The sequence below is a fragment of the Anomaloglossus baeobatrachus genome, chromosome 1, assembly GCF_048569485.1.
Source record: "Anomaloglossus baeobatrachus isolate aAnoBae1 chromosome 1, aAnoBae1.hap1, whole genome shotgun sequence".
Taxonomy (NCBI): Eukaryota; Metazoa; Chordata; class Amphibia; order Anura; family Aromobatidae; genus Anomaloglossus; species Anomaloglossus baeobatrachus.
The window spans coordinates 974247118-974261161 of record NC_134353.1 but is presented as its reverse complement, the minus strand read 5'-3'; the positions used below and the strand labels follow the sequence as shown (position 1 = coordinate 974261161).

Sequence of the window (14044 nt, the reverse complement as noted above, 5' to 3'; positions counted from 1 at the left end):
AGTCCTCGTTGTCGGCTCTCGCTATCTCCAGTCCTCGTTGCCGGTTCTCGCGCTCTCCAGTCCTCGTTGTCGGCTCTCGCTCTCTACAGTCCTCGTTGCCGGTTCTCGCTCTCTCCAGTCCTCGTTGTCGGTTCTCGCTCTCTACAGTCCTCGTTGTCGGTTCTCGCTCTCTCCAGTCCTCGTTGTCGGTTCTCGCTCTCTCCAGTCTTTGTTATCTAGTCTCGCTCTCTCCAGTCCTCGTTGTCGGCTCTCGCTCTCTCCAGTCCTCGTTGTTGGTTTTCGCTCTCTCCAGTCCTCGTTGTTGGTTCTCGCTCTCTCCAGTCTTCGTTGTTGGTTCTCGCTCTCTCCAGTCTTCGTTGTCGGCTCTCGCTCTCTCCAGTCCTCGTTGTCGGTTCTCGCTCTCTCCAGGCCTCGTCGTCGGTTCTCGCTCTCTCCAGTTCTCGCTCTCTCCAGTCCTCGTTGTCGGTTCTTGCTCTCTCCAGTCCTCGTTGTCGGCTCTCGCTCTCTCCAGTCCTCGTTGACGGTTCTCGCGCTCTCCAGTCCTCGTTGTCGGCTCTCGCTCTCTCCAGTCCTCGTTATCTAGTCTCGCTCTCTCCAGTCCTCGTTGTCGGTTCTCGCTCTCTCCAGTCTTCGTTGTCGGCTCTCGCTCTCTCCAGTCCTCGTTGTCGGTTCTCGTTCTCTCCAGTCCTCGTTGTCGGTTCTCGCTTTCTCCAGTCCTCGTTGTCGGCTCTCGCTCTCTCCAGTCCTCGTTATCTAGTCTCGCTCTCTCCAGTCCTCGTTGTCGGCTCTCGCTCTCTCCAGTTCTCGTTGACGGCTTTCGCTCTCTCCAGTCCTCGTTATCTAGTCTCGCTATCTCCAGTCCTCGTTGTCGGCTCTCGCTATCTCCAGTCCTCGTTGCCGGTTCTCGCGCTCTCCAGTCCTCGTTGTCGGCTCTCGCTCTCTACAGTCCTCGTTGCCGGTTCTCGCTGTCTCCAGTCCTCGTTGTCGGTTCTCGCTCTCTCCAGTCCTCGTTGTCGGTTCTCGCTCTCTCCAGTCCTCGTTGTCGGTTCTCGCTCTCTCCAGTCCTCGTTGTCGGTTCTCGCTCTCTCCAGTCCTCGTTGTCGGTTCTCGTTCTCTCCAGTCCTCGTTGTTGGTTCTCGCTCTCTCCAGTCTTCGTTGTTGGTTTTCGCTTTCTCCAGTCCTCGTTGTTGGTTCTCGCTTTCTCCAGTCCTCGCTCTCTCCAGTCCTCGTTGTCGGCTCTCGCTCTCTCCAGTCCTCGTTATCTAGTCTCGCTCTCTCCAGTCCTCGTTGTTGGTTCTCGCTCTCTCCAGTCTTCGTTGTTGGTTCTCGCTTTCTCCAGTTTTCGTTGTTGGTTCTCGCTTTCTCCAGTCCTCGCTCTCTCCAGTCCTCGTTGTCGGTTCTCGCTCTCTCCAGTCCTCGTTATCTAGTGTCGCTCTCTCTAGTCCTCGTTGTCTGTTCTCGCTCTCTCCAGTCCTCGTTATCTAGTCTCGCTCTCTCCAGTCCTCGTTGTCGGTTCTCGCTCTCTCCAGTCTTTGTTATCTAGTCTCGCTCTCTCCAGTCCTCGTTGTCGGCTCTCGCTCTCTCCAGTCCTCGTTATCTAGTCTCGCTCTCTCCAGTCTTTAGTAATCCTTGCTCTCTGCCTATTTCCTTTTGAGTCTCGCTCTGTCCTCGTTTTCCGCAGTCTTGCTTGTTTCCTTCAGTCCTCGTTATCTAGTCTTGCTCTCTCCAGTCCTCGTTGCCGGTTCTCGCTCTCTCCAGTCTTTGTTATCTAGTCTCGCTCTCTCCAGTCTTTAGTAATCCTTGCTCTCTTGCTCACTATTTCCTCTTGAGTCTCGCTCTGTCCTCGTTTTCCGCAGTCTTTCTTGTTTCCTTCAGTCCTCGTTATCTAGTCTCGCTCCCTCCAGTCCTCGTTGCCGGTTCTTGCTCTCTCCAGTCCTCGTTGTCCGCTCTCGCTCTCTCCAGTCCTCGTTGTCGGTTCTCGCTCTCTCCAGTCCTTGTTATCTAGTCTCGCTCTCTCCAGTCCTCGTTGTCGGTTCTCGCTCTCTCCAGTCCTCGTTGTCGGTTCTCGCTCTCTCCAGTCCTCGTTGTCGGTTCTCGCTCTCTCCAGTCCTCGTTGTCGGTTCTCGCTCTCTCCAGTCCTCGTTGTCGGTTCTCGCTCTCTCCAGTCCTCGTTGTCGGTTCTCGCTCTCTCCAGTCTTTGTTATCTAGTCTCGCTCTCTCCAGTCTTTAGTAATCCTTGCTCTCTTGGTCAGTATTTTCTCGTGAGTCTCGCTCTGTCCTCATTTTCCGCAGTCTTGCTTGTTTCCTTCAGTCCTCGTTGTCTGTTCTCGCTCTCTCCAGTCCTCGTTGTCGGTTCTCGCTCTCTCCAGTCTTTGTTATCTAGTCTCGCTCTCTCCAGTCTTTAGTAATCCTTGCTCTCTTGCTCACTATTTCCTCTTGAGTCTCGCTCTGTCCTCGTTTTCCGCAGTCTTGCTTGTTTCCTTCAGTCCTCGTTATCTAGTCTCGCTCTCTCCAGTCCTCGTTGTCGGTTCTCGCTCTCTCCAGTCCTCGTTATTTAGTCTCGCTCTCTCCAGTCCTCGTTGCCGGTTCTCGCTCTCTCCAGTCTTTGTTATCTAGTCTCGCTCTCTCCAGTCTTTAGTAATCCTTGCTCTCTTGGTCAGTATTTCCTCGTGAGTCTCACTCTGTCCTCGTTTTCCGCAGTCTTTCTTGTTTCCTTCAGTCCTTGTTGTCAGTTCTCATTTTTGTAAATCCTTGTTATCCGTGTAATCTGTGGGGACGATGTGAATCTTCATTTGTGTGGCTACAGCAGAAGGTTGTGTTTATTAACACCCAGGTTTGTTTCTGTAGGAAGCTGCACGCAGAGACCAGCCGACAGACGAGGCCCGACGCTCCGCACCTGCCGATAATGACCGAGATACAGAATGCTCCCGCTGCAAGAGCTCCAAAGAGGCACCACGTAAGAAAGGACCAAAGTGTGGGGGAGGGGAGTCCAGAAAAGGACCTAAGGGGTAAATGTCAGTGTAAGGAGGCTTATACACGTGCAATGCTGCTCTGGGAAGCTTAATAATGCAAACTGTCTCTTCAGAGAGGAAGAGGACTGGACTCTAGCGCTCTTATACAGTTAAACCAGATCTCACATTTAGCACTGATGAGGGGCAACACCCGAAACACCGTGTCTGCAAACTGAGATTCTTGTTTAGCTTTTATCCTAAGTCATACACTGTGTGCTGAATTATTAGGCAGATGAGTATTGTGATCACATGATACTTTTTATACATGTCGTCCTACTCCAAGCTGTATAGGCTGAGAGCCAACTACCAATGAAGTAAATCCGGTGATGTGCATCTCTGTAATGAGGAGGGGTGCGGTGTAATGACATCAACACTTTATATAATGGGTGCTTAATTATTAGGCAACTTCCTTTCCTTTGGCAAAATGGGTCAGAAGAGACATTTGACGGGCTCTGAAAAGTCCATATTGTGCGCTGTCTTGCAGAGGGATGCAGCAGTCTTGAAATTGCCAAACTTTTGAAGCGTGATCACCGAACAATCAAGCGTTTCATGGCAAATCGCCAACAGGGTCGCAAGAAGCGTGCTGGGCAAAAAAGGCGCAAAATAACTGCCCATGAATTGAGGAAAATCCAGCGTGAAGCTGCCAAGATGCCATTTGCCACCAGTTTGGCCATATTTCAGAGCTGCAACGTTACTGGAGTATTAAAAAGCACAAGGTGTGCCATACTCAGGGACATGGCCGAGGTAAAGGCTGAAAAACCACCACCTCTGACCAAGAAACAGAAGATAAAACCTCAAGACTGGGCCAAGAAATATCTGAAGACTGATTTTTCACAGGTTTTATGGACTGATGAATGAGAGTGACTCTTGATAGGCAGATGGATGGGCCCGAGGCTGGATCAGTAAAGGGCAGCTCCACTCCGACTCAGACGCCAGGAAGGTGGAGGTGGGCACTGGTATGGGCTGGGATCAGCAAAGATCAACTTGTGGGACCCTTTCGGGTTGAGGATGGAGTGAAGCTCAACTCCCAGACCTACTGCCAGTTTCTGGAAGACAACTTCTTCAAGCAGTGGTACAGGAAGAAGTCGCTATCGTTCAAGAAACATATGATTTTCATGCAGGACAATGCTCCATCACATGCATCCAACTACTCCACAGCGTGGCTGGCCAGTAAAGGTCTAAAAGATGAAAAAATAATGACATGGCCCCCTTGTTCACCTGATCTGGACCCCATAGAGAACCTGTGGTCCCTCATAAAATGTGAGATCTACAGGGAGGGAAAACAGTCCACCTCTGGGAACAGTGTCTGGAGGCTGTGGTGGCTGGAGGCTGTGGTGGCTGGAGGCTGTGGTGGCTGGAGGCTGCGGTGGCTGGGGGCTGCGGTGGTTGGGGGCTGCGGTGGCTGGGGGCTGTGGTGTCTGGAGGCTGTGGTGGCTGGGGGCTGCGGTGGCTGGAGGCTGCGGTGGCTGGAGGCTGCGGTGGCTGGGGGCTGCGGTGGCTGGGGGCTGTGGTGTCTGGAGGCTGCGGTGGCTGGGGGCTGTGGTGTCTGGAGGCTGTGGTGGCTGGAGGCTGCGGTGGCTGGGTGCTGCGGTGGCTGGGGGCTGTGGTGGCTGGGGGCTGTGGTGGCTGGGGGCTGTGGTGGCTGGAGGCTGTGGTGGCTGGGGGCTGTGGTGGCTGGAGGCTGTGGTGGCTGGAGGCTGTGGTGGCTGGAGGCTGCGGTGGCTGGGGGCTGTGGTGGCTGGGGGCTGTGGTGGCTGGGGGCTGTGGTGTCTGGAGGCTGTGGTGGCTGGAGGCTGTGGTGTCTGGAGGCTGTGGTGTCTGGGGGCTGCGGTGTCTGGGGGCTGCGGTGGCTGGGGGCTGTGTTGGCTGGGGGCTGTGGTGGCTGGAGGCTGTGGTGGCTGGAGGCTGTGGTGGCTGGAGGCTGCGGTGGCTGGAGGCTGTGGTGGCTGGAGGCTGCGGTGGCTGCTGCACGCAATGTTGAGCGTAAAAAGATCAAGCAATGACAGAATCTATGGATGGTTGCTGAGTGTCATCAGAAAGAAAGGGGGTGATATTGGGCTCTCATTTTTTGGGGTTTGTTTTTGCAGTCAGAAATATTTATTTCTATATTTTGTGCAGTTATATTGGTTTCCTGGTGACAATAAACAAGTGAGATGGGAATAGATTTGGTTGTTATTAAGTTGCCTAATAATTCTGCACAGTAATAGTCACCTGCACAAACAGATCCTCCTAAGAAACCAAATCTAAAAACCCCTCCAACTGCCAAAATATTAACCCCTCCAACTGCCAAAAATATTAACCCCTCCAACTGCCAAAATATTAAGCTTTGTATTTATGAGTCTTTTGGATGATTGAGGACATAGTTGTTGATCAATAATAAAAAAATCCTGTAAAATACAACTTGCCTAATAATTCTGCACACGGTGTATATGGCAAGGCTTGTTATAAGGTCACTATTGAATCATAGGATTGCTACCTCCATCAGGTCGGCCCCAGAGGTCAGGTCCTCCTCCTCTCTGAAGAGGCAATGTGCAGAGGAGCCGAGGAAATTACTGGGAATATGAAATAGGAGAAAGATGGCGATGAGCCTCCTTGTGATGGGCACAGTGGGGAGTAGAAGAAAGTCAACGGAAGCTGAAGGCAAAGATAGAGAGAAGCAAAATGTGCACAGGTGCGGCGATAAGAGGTAGAAAAGAACGAAACGTGGACATGACATGTAGGAGCGGAGGTAGAGGAGCAACACGTGGACATGACAGGGGCAGAGGTAGAGGAGCAACATGTGGACATGACAGGAGTGGAGGTAGAGGAGTGACACGTGGACATGACATGTAGGAGTGGAGGTAGAGGAGCAACACGTGGACATGACGAGCAGGGGTAGAGGAGTGACACGTGGACATGACAGGAGCGGAGGTAGAGGAGCAACACTTGGACATGACGAGCAGGGGTAGAGGAGTGACACGTGGACATGACAGGAGCGGAGGTAGAGGAGTGACACGTGGACATGACAGGAGCGGAGGTAGAGGAGCAACACATGTACATGACAGGGGCAGAGGTAGAGGAGTAACACGTGGACATGACAGGAGCAGAGGTAGAGGAGTGACACGTGGACATGACAGGGGCAGAGGTAGAGGAGTGACACATGGAGATGACAGGGGCAGAGGTAGAGGAGTAACACGTGGACATGACAGAAGCGGAGGTAGAGGAGCAACACATGTACATGACAGGGGCAGAGGTAGAGGAGTGACACGTGGACATGACAGGAGCAGAGGTAGAGGAGTGACACATGGACATGGCAGAGGTAGAGGAGCAACACGTGGACATGACAGGTGCAGAGGTAGAGGAGTAACACGTGGACATGACAGGAGCGGAGGTAGAGGAGCAACACATGTACATGACAGGAGCAGGGGTAGAGGAGCAATACGTGGACATGACAGGAGCGGAGGTAGAGGAGCAACACATGGACATGACAGGAGCAGAGGTAGAGGAGTGACACATGGACATGACAGGAGCGGAGGTAGAAGGGCAATACGTGGACATGACAGGAGCAGGGATAGAGGAGCAACACATGGACATGACAGGAGTGGAGGTAGAAGGGCAATACGTGGATATGACAGGAGCAGGGATAGAGCAGCGATACGTGGACATGACAGGAGCAGGGGTAGAGGAGCAATACGTGGACATGACAGGAGCGGAGGTAGAGGAGCAACACATGGACATGACAGGAGCAGAGGTAGAGGAGTGACACATGGACATGACAGGAGTGGAGGTAGAAGGGCAATACGTGGACATGACAGGAGCAGGGATAGAGGAGCGATACGTGGACATGACAGGAGCGGAGGTAGAGGAGCGACACGTGGACATGACAGGAGCGGAGGTAGAGGAGCGACACGTGGACATGACAGGAGCGGAAGTAGAGGAGCGATACGTGGACATGACAGGAGCAGGGATAGAGGAGCAACACATGGACATGACAGGAGCAGAGGTAGAGGAGCAATACGTGGACATGACAGGAGCGGAGGTAGAGGAGCGATACGTGGACATGATAGGAGCTGAGGTAGAGGAGCGATACGTGGACATGACAGAAGCGGAGGTAGAAGGGCAATACGTGGACATGACAGGAGCAGGGGTAGAGGAGCGATACGTGGACATGACAGGAGCAGGGGTAGAGGAGCGATACGTGGACATGACAGGAGCGGAGGTAGAGGAGAAACACGTGGACATGACAGGAGCAGGGGTAGAGGAGCGATACGTGGACATGACAGGAGAGAGGTAGAGGAGCGATACGTGGACATGACAGGAGAGAGGTAGAGGAGCGGACATGACAGGTAGGAGTGTAAAGAAAGAAGGTAGAGAGATGCAGAGTAGATGGAAGTGCAGAGGAATGAAACGTGGACATGACAGGAGCAGAGATGACGGAAGAGGAGAGGAGCAGAACACAGATATAGAAAGAAGAGATCCAGCGATCCCAAGAATAAGTCATCTTTTCCAGTGTATATAAGAATAAGGCTGCACATCAAACTTGGATAATGGTATAATGCCTCAAGCATATGGAAAAATATTGGAATATACAATGAAAAATGCTACTTGCTAATTTGAACATGTGAATAATGAATTGCATACTTGCTATGAATATTAGGAAAAAGGAGATATTTAGCAATCGCATTGATCAATGTAACTGAGCCCCAAGGCCTCGTCAAGGCATATCTCTATATTGGGGTCCCTAGCTCTATGACCCTAACTGTGTGTCATCTCATTGCAATTAAAAACTGCTATGGGTGGAGAGGGGTAACTAAGGACTTTCTTATATAGGAGATGGAAAAAACATGGCCGAAAGGGGCGGAGCTGTGTTCACATTCAGAAAAAAAACTACATATAACTGAATAGGATAACTGAAGTGAGCACTAATATATATATATGAGTGCAAGCCAAAAATACATACTATATATAATGAGATATATATATTGCAATGAGATGACACACAGTTAGGGTCATAGAGCTAGGGACCCCAATATAGAGATATGCCTTGACGAGGCCTTGGGGCTCAGTTACATTGATCAATGCGATTGCTAAATATCTCCTTTTTCCTAATATTCATGGCAGGTATGCATTTCATTATTCACATGTTCAAATTAGCAAGTAGCATTTTTCATTGTATATTCCAATATTTTTCCATATGCTTGAGGCATTATACCATTATCCAAGTTTGATGTGCAGCCTTATTCTTATATATAGTATGTATTTTTGGCTTGCACTCATATATATATATTAGTGCTCACTTCAGTTATCCTATTCAGTCATCTTTTCCAGTGTGACTGTACATGGCAGTGCACGGAACCGAGAACACAAGCCGCAACGTGTTTACACCCAACAAGTCACCGTCTCTGTGCTCTGTGTCCACCGACATGTAAAGCCACGATGCTACAATATTTTAGGGAAATAAAGATTACTGTTATTCTTGGGATCGCTGGATCTCTTCTTTCTAGATTACCTATCCGGTGATCAGCTGGATCTCTTCTTTCTACATTACCCATCGGGTAATCAGCCGGATGTCTTTCTACATTACCTATCCGGTGACGGGCTGGATCTCCTCTTTCTACATTACCTATCCGGTGACGGGCTGGATCTCTTCTTTCTACATTACCTATCCGGTGACGGGCTGGATCTCTTCTTTCTACATTACCTATCCGGTGATCAGCTTGATCTCTTCTTTCTACATTACCTATCGGGTAATCAGCTGGATGTCTTCTTTCTACATTACCTATCCGGTGATCAGCTGGATCTCTTCTTTCTACATTACCCATCGGGTAATCAGCTGGATGTCTTTCTACATTACCTATCCGGTGACAGGCTGGATCTCTTCTTTCTACATTACCTATCCGGTGACGGGCTGGATCTCTTCTTTCTACATTACCTATCCGGTGACAGGCTGGATCTCTTCTTTCTACATTACCTATCCGCTGACAGGCTGGATCTCTTCTTTCTACATTCCTTATCCGGTGACGGGCTGGATCTCTTCTTTCTACATTACCTATCCGGTGACGGGCTGGATCTCTTCTTTCTACATTACCTATCCAGTGACGGGCTGGATCTCTTCTTTCTACATTACCTATCCGGTGACGGGCTGGATCTCTTCTTTCTACATTACCTATCCGCTGACGGGCTGGATCTCTTCTTTCTACATTACCTATCCGGTGGCGGGCTGGATCTCTCTTTCTACATTACCTATCCAGTGACGGGCTGGATCTCTCTTTCTACATTACCTATCCGCTGACGGGCTGGATCTCTTCTTTCTACCTTACCTATCCGCTGACGGGCTGGATCTCTTCTTTCTACATTCCCTATCCGGTGACGGGCTGGATCTCTTCTTTCTACATTTCCTATCCGCTGATGGGCTGGATCTCTTCTTTCTACATTACCTATCCAGTGACGGGCTGGATCTCTTCTTTCTACATTACCTATCCAGTGACGGGCTATATCTCTTCTTTCTACCTTACCTATCCGCTGACGGGCTGGATCTCTTCTTTCTACATTTCCTATCCGCTGATGGGCTGGCTCTCTTCTTTCTACATTACCTATCCAGTGACGGGCTGGATCTCTTCTTTCTACATTACCTATCCAGTGACGGGCTATATCTCTTCTTTCTACATTACCTATCCGCTGACAGGCTGGATCTCTTCTTTCTACATTCCCTATCCAGTGACGGGCTGGATCTCTTCTTTCTACATTACCTATCCGCTGACGGGCTGGATCTCTTCTTTCTACATTACCTATCCGCTGACGGGCTGGATCTCTTCTTTCTACATTTCCTATCCGCTGATGGGCTGGCTCTCTTCTTTCTACATTACCTATCCAGTGACGGGCTGGATCTCTTCTTTCTACATTACCTATCCAGTGACGGGCTATATCTCTTCTTTCTACATTACCTATCCGCTGACAGGCTGGATCTCTTCTTTCTACATTCCCTATCCAGTGACGGGCTGGATCTCTTCTTTCTACATTACCTATCCGCTGACGGGCTGGATCTCTTCTTTCTACATTACCTATCCGCTGACGGGCTGGATCTCTTCTTTCTACATTACCTATCCGGTGACGGGCTGGATCTCTTCTTTCTACATTACCTATCCGGTGACGGGCTGGATCTCTTCTTTCTACATTCCCTATCCAGTGACGGGCTATATCTCTTCTTTTTACATTACCTATCCAGTGACGGGCTGGATCTCTTCTTTCTACATTACCTATCCAGTGACGGACTGGATCTCTTCTTTCTACATTACCTATCCGGTGACAGGCTGGATCTCTTCTTTCTACATTACCTATCCGGTGACGGGCTGGATCTCTTCTTTCTACATTACCTATCCAGTGACGGGCTGAATCTCTCTTTCTACATTACCTATCCGGTGACGGGCTATATCTCTTCTTTCTACATTACCTATCCAGTGACGGGCTGAATCTCTCTTTCTACATTACCTATCCAGTGACGGGCTGAATCTCTCTTTCTACATTACCTATCCAGTGACGGGCTATATCTCTTCTTTCTACATTACCTATCCGCTGACAGGCTGGATCTCTTCATTCTACATTCCCTATCCAGTGACGGGCTGGATCTCTTCTTTCTACATTACCTATCCGCTGACGGGCTGGATCTCTTCTTTCTACATTCCCTATCCGGTGACGGGCTGGATCTCTTCTTTCTACATTACCTATCCAGTGACAGGCTGGATCTCTTCTTTCTACATTCCCTATCCAGTGACGGGCTATATCTCTTCTTTTTACATTACCTATCCAGTGACGGGCTATATCTCTTCTTTCTACATTACCTATCCGCTGACGGGCTGGATCTCTTCTTTCTACATTCCCTATCCGGTGACGGGCTGGATCTCTTCTTTCTACATTACCTATCCGGTGACGGGCTGGATCTCTCTTTCTACATTACCTATCCAGTGACGGGCTGGATCTCTTCTTTCTACATTACCTATCCGGTGACGGGCTGGATCTCTTCTTTCTACATTACCTATCCGGTGATGGGCTGGATCTCTTCTTTCTACATTACCTATCCAGTGACGGGCTGGATCTCTTCTTTCTACATTACCTATCCAGTGACGGGCTGGATCTTTTCTTTCTACATTACCTATCCGGTGACAGGCTGGATCTCTTCTTTCTACATTACCTATCCGCTGACGGGCTGGATCTCTTCGTTCTACATTACCTATCCGCTGACGGGCTGGATCTCTTCTTTCTACATTCCCTATCCGGTGACTGGCTGGATCTCTCTTTCTACATTACCTATCCAGTGATGGGCTGGATCTCTTCTTTCTACATTACCTATCCAGTGACGGGCTATATCTCTTCTTTCTACATTACCTATCCGCTGACGGGCTGGATCTCTTCTTTCTACATTCCCTATCCGGTGACGGGCTGGATCTTCTCTTTCTGAGCCTCCCTGCATCTATGGGAGGACAGGCTACCACCATCTCTATGTGGACAAGTTGATGAGTATTTTCCTTTGGACATGACTGAAGTAGAAGAGGTAATTACCTGGTGTTACTGGTTGTACTTATGATGGGATATGCTGTATGGTTCTTCCAGGTGGACTTGCCCGTTGATTTTCTGCACCCCAAAGTCTCACAAGACGATCCACTTTGTAAACGCTTGAAAACATCAGAACTGTAAGTAGCCTTAACCCTGAGGCAGCGGTGGAGAGGACGGAGGCTCCTCTCATCTTGTTATTATAATGTAATTTGGAATCTTTTGTTTTTGTAACTTCTCAGACGTAAAGAAGAAGACTCACAGCCCGCCATGTCCGATGAAGGATCCGGATGGAAGTGTATGATCCTCTGAGTGCTCATCGGAGTTGTGATTATGACTGCTCCTCTGGGGCGGTGTGATCCCACAACTTCTCCTCTGGGGCGGTGTGATCTCACAACTTCTCCTCTGGGGCGATGTGATCTCACGACTGCTTTTTTGTGATTGTGTAATCCATGACTGCTTTTCTGGGATGGTGTGATACATGACGGCTCCTCTTGGGTGATGTAATCACATGACTCTGTAGCAGGGTGATCTCACGGCTGCTCCTCTGGGGCGGTGTGATGTCACAACTGCTCCTCTGGGGCGGTGTGATCTCACAACTGCTCCTCTGGGGCGGTGTGATCTCACTACTGCTCCTCTGGGACGCTGTGATCTCACTACTGCTCCTCTGGGGCGGTGTGATCTCATGACTGCACCTCTGGGGCGGGGCGATGTGATCCCTTGACTGCACCTCTGGGGTTGTGTGATCCCACGACTGCTGCTCTGGGGCGATGTGATCCCTTGACTGCAGCTCTGGGGCGATGTGATCCCTTGACTGCAGCTCTGGGGCGGGGCCATGTGATTTCATGACTGCACCTCTGGGGTGGTGTGATCCCATGACTGCTCCTCTGGGGTGGTGTGATCCCATGACTGCTCCTCTGGGGTGGTGTGATCCCATGACTGCTCCTCTGGGGTGATGTGATCCCACGACTGCTCCTCTGGGGTGATGTGATCCCACAACTTCTCCTCTGGGGTGGTGTGATCCCACGACTGCTCCTCTGGGGTGATGTGATCCCACGACTGCTCCTCTGGGGTGGTGTGACCCACAACTGCTCCTCTGGGGTGGTGTGATCCCATGACTGCTCCTCTGGGGTGGTGTGACCCACAGCTGCTCCTCTGGGGTGGTGTGATCCCACGACTGCACCTCTGGGGTGATGTGATCCCACGACTGCTCCTCTGGGGTGGTGTGGACCCACGACTGCTCCTCTGGGGTGGTGTGATCCCACGACTGCTCCTCTGGGGCGGTGTGATCCCACGACTGCTCCTCTGGGGCGATGTGATCCCACGACTGCTCCTCTAGGGTGATGTGATCCCACAACTGCTCCTCTGCGGTGGTGTGATCCCACGACTGCTCCTCTGGGGTGATGTGATCCCACGACTGCTCCTCTGCGGCGGTGTGATCCCACGACTGCTCCTCTGGGGTGATGTGATCCCACGACTGCTCCTCTGGGGCGGTGTGATCCCACGACTGCTCCTCTGGGGTGGTGTGATCCCATGACGGCTCCTCTAGGGCGGTGTGATCCCACGACTGCTCCTCTGGGGTGATGTGATCTCAGGACTGCTCCTCTGGGGCGGTGTGATCCCACGACTGCTCCTCTGGGGTGATGTGATCCCACGACTGCTCCTCTGGGGCGGTGTGATCCCACGACTGCTCCTCTGGGACGGTGTGATCTCACTACTGCTCCTCTGGGGCGGTGTGATCCCATGACGGCTCCTCTAGGGTGGTGTGATCCCACGACTGCTCCTCTGGGGTGGTGTGATCCCATGACGGCTCCTCTAGGGTGGTGTGATCCCACGACTGCTCCTCTGGGGTGATGTGATCTCAGGACTGCTCCTCTGGGGCGGTGTGATCCCACGACTGCTCCTCTGGGGCGGTGTGATCCCACGACTGCTCCTCTGGGGCGGTGTGATCCCACGACTGCTCCTCTGGGGCGGTGTGATCCTACGACTGCTCCTCTGGGGCGGTGTGATCCCACGACTGCTCCTCTGGGGCGGTGTGATTCCACGACTGCTCCTCTGGGGCGGTGTGATCCCACGACTGCTCCTCTGGGGCGGTGTGATCCATGATGGCTTTTTGAATGTGCTCACATACGTTTCTGCGGCTCTTAGCTTCTGCCCTGATCCTATATTAGAGGAGGGAATTGAATGATCCAGTCCACTTTCCTCTTCCATGCTGCTGTTACCACTTTTTAGCTGAATAAATATGAGGCTGTTGATCTGTATCTTATGATCTCCAGTTATTTCAATCATTAGAAATGAACAACTCTCGCCACCGCCTTCTGCCATAACAACATAGTTAAGGGTTGAAAGGAAGTGCTGGGCGGAAATAGAGCCGGAGTGACCAAAGCTCCGGAAGAGCTTCCACACGCCCAAAGCACTTCAGCCTCGTCTACATATCCAGTCGCTCTGATTTCTCAGTAACAGAGGAATGGACCGGTGTGTGTATGTTTATATGTATATATATATAT

The 14044-nt window shown here is 51.0% G+C and overlaps 1 protein-coding gene across 2 annotated transcripts in view; it reads left to right on the top strand.

Annotated features, from left to right (window-relative positions):
• ARHGEF39 (Rho guanine nucleotide exchange factor 39) overlaps positions 1-13798 on the top strand; it is a 158876-nt gene extending 145078 nt beyond the window's left edge. For both annotated transcript variants that reach the window (XM_075344125.1, XM_075344119.1), the window contains exons 10-12: positions 2848-2956; positions 11598-11677; positions 11780-13798. In XM_075344125.1, coding sequence (XP_075200240.1) covers positions 2848-2956; positions 11598-11677; positions 11780-11849 — 259 coding nt within the window. In that variant the 3' untranslated portion in view covers positions 11850-13798. The remainder of the gene's footprint in view (positions 1-2847; positions 2957-11597; positions 11678-11779) is intronic.
• Positions 13799-14044: the final 246 nt, after the last annotated feature.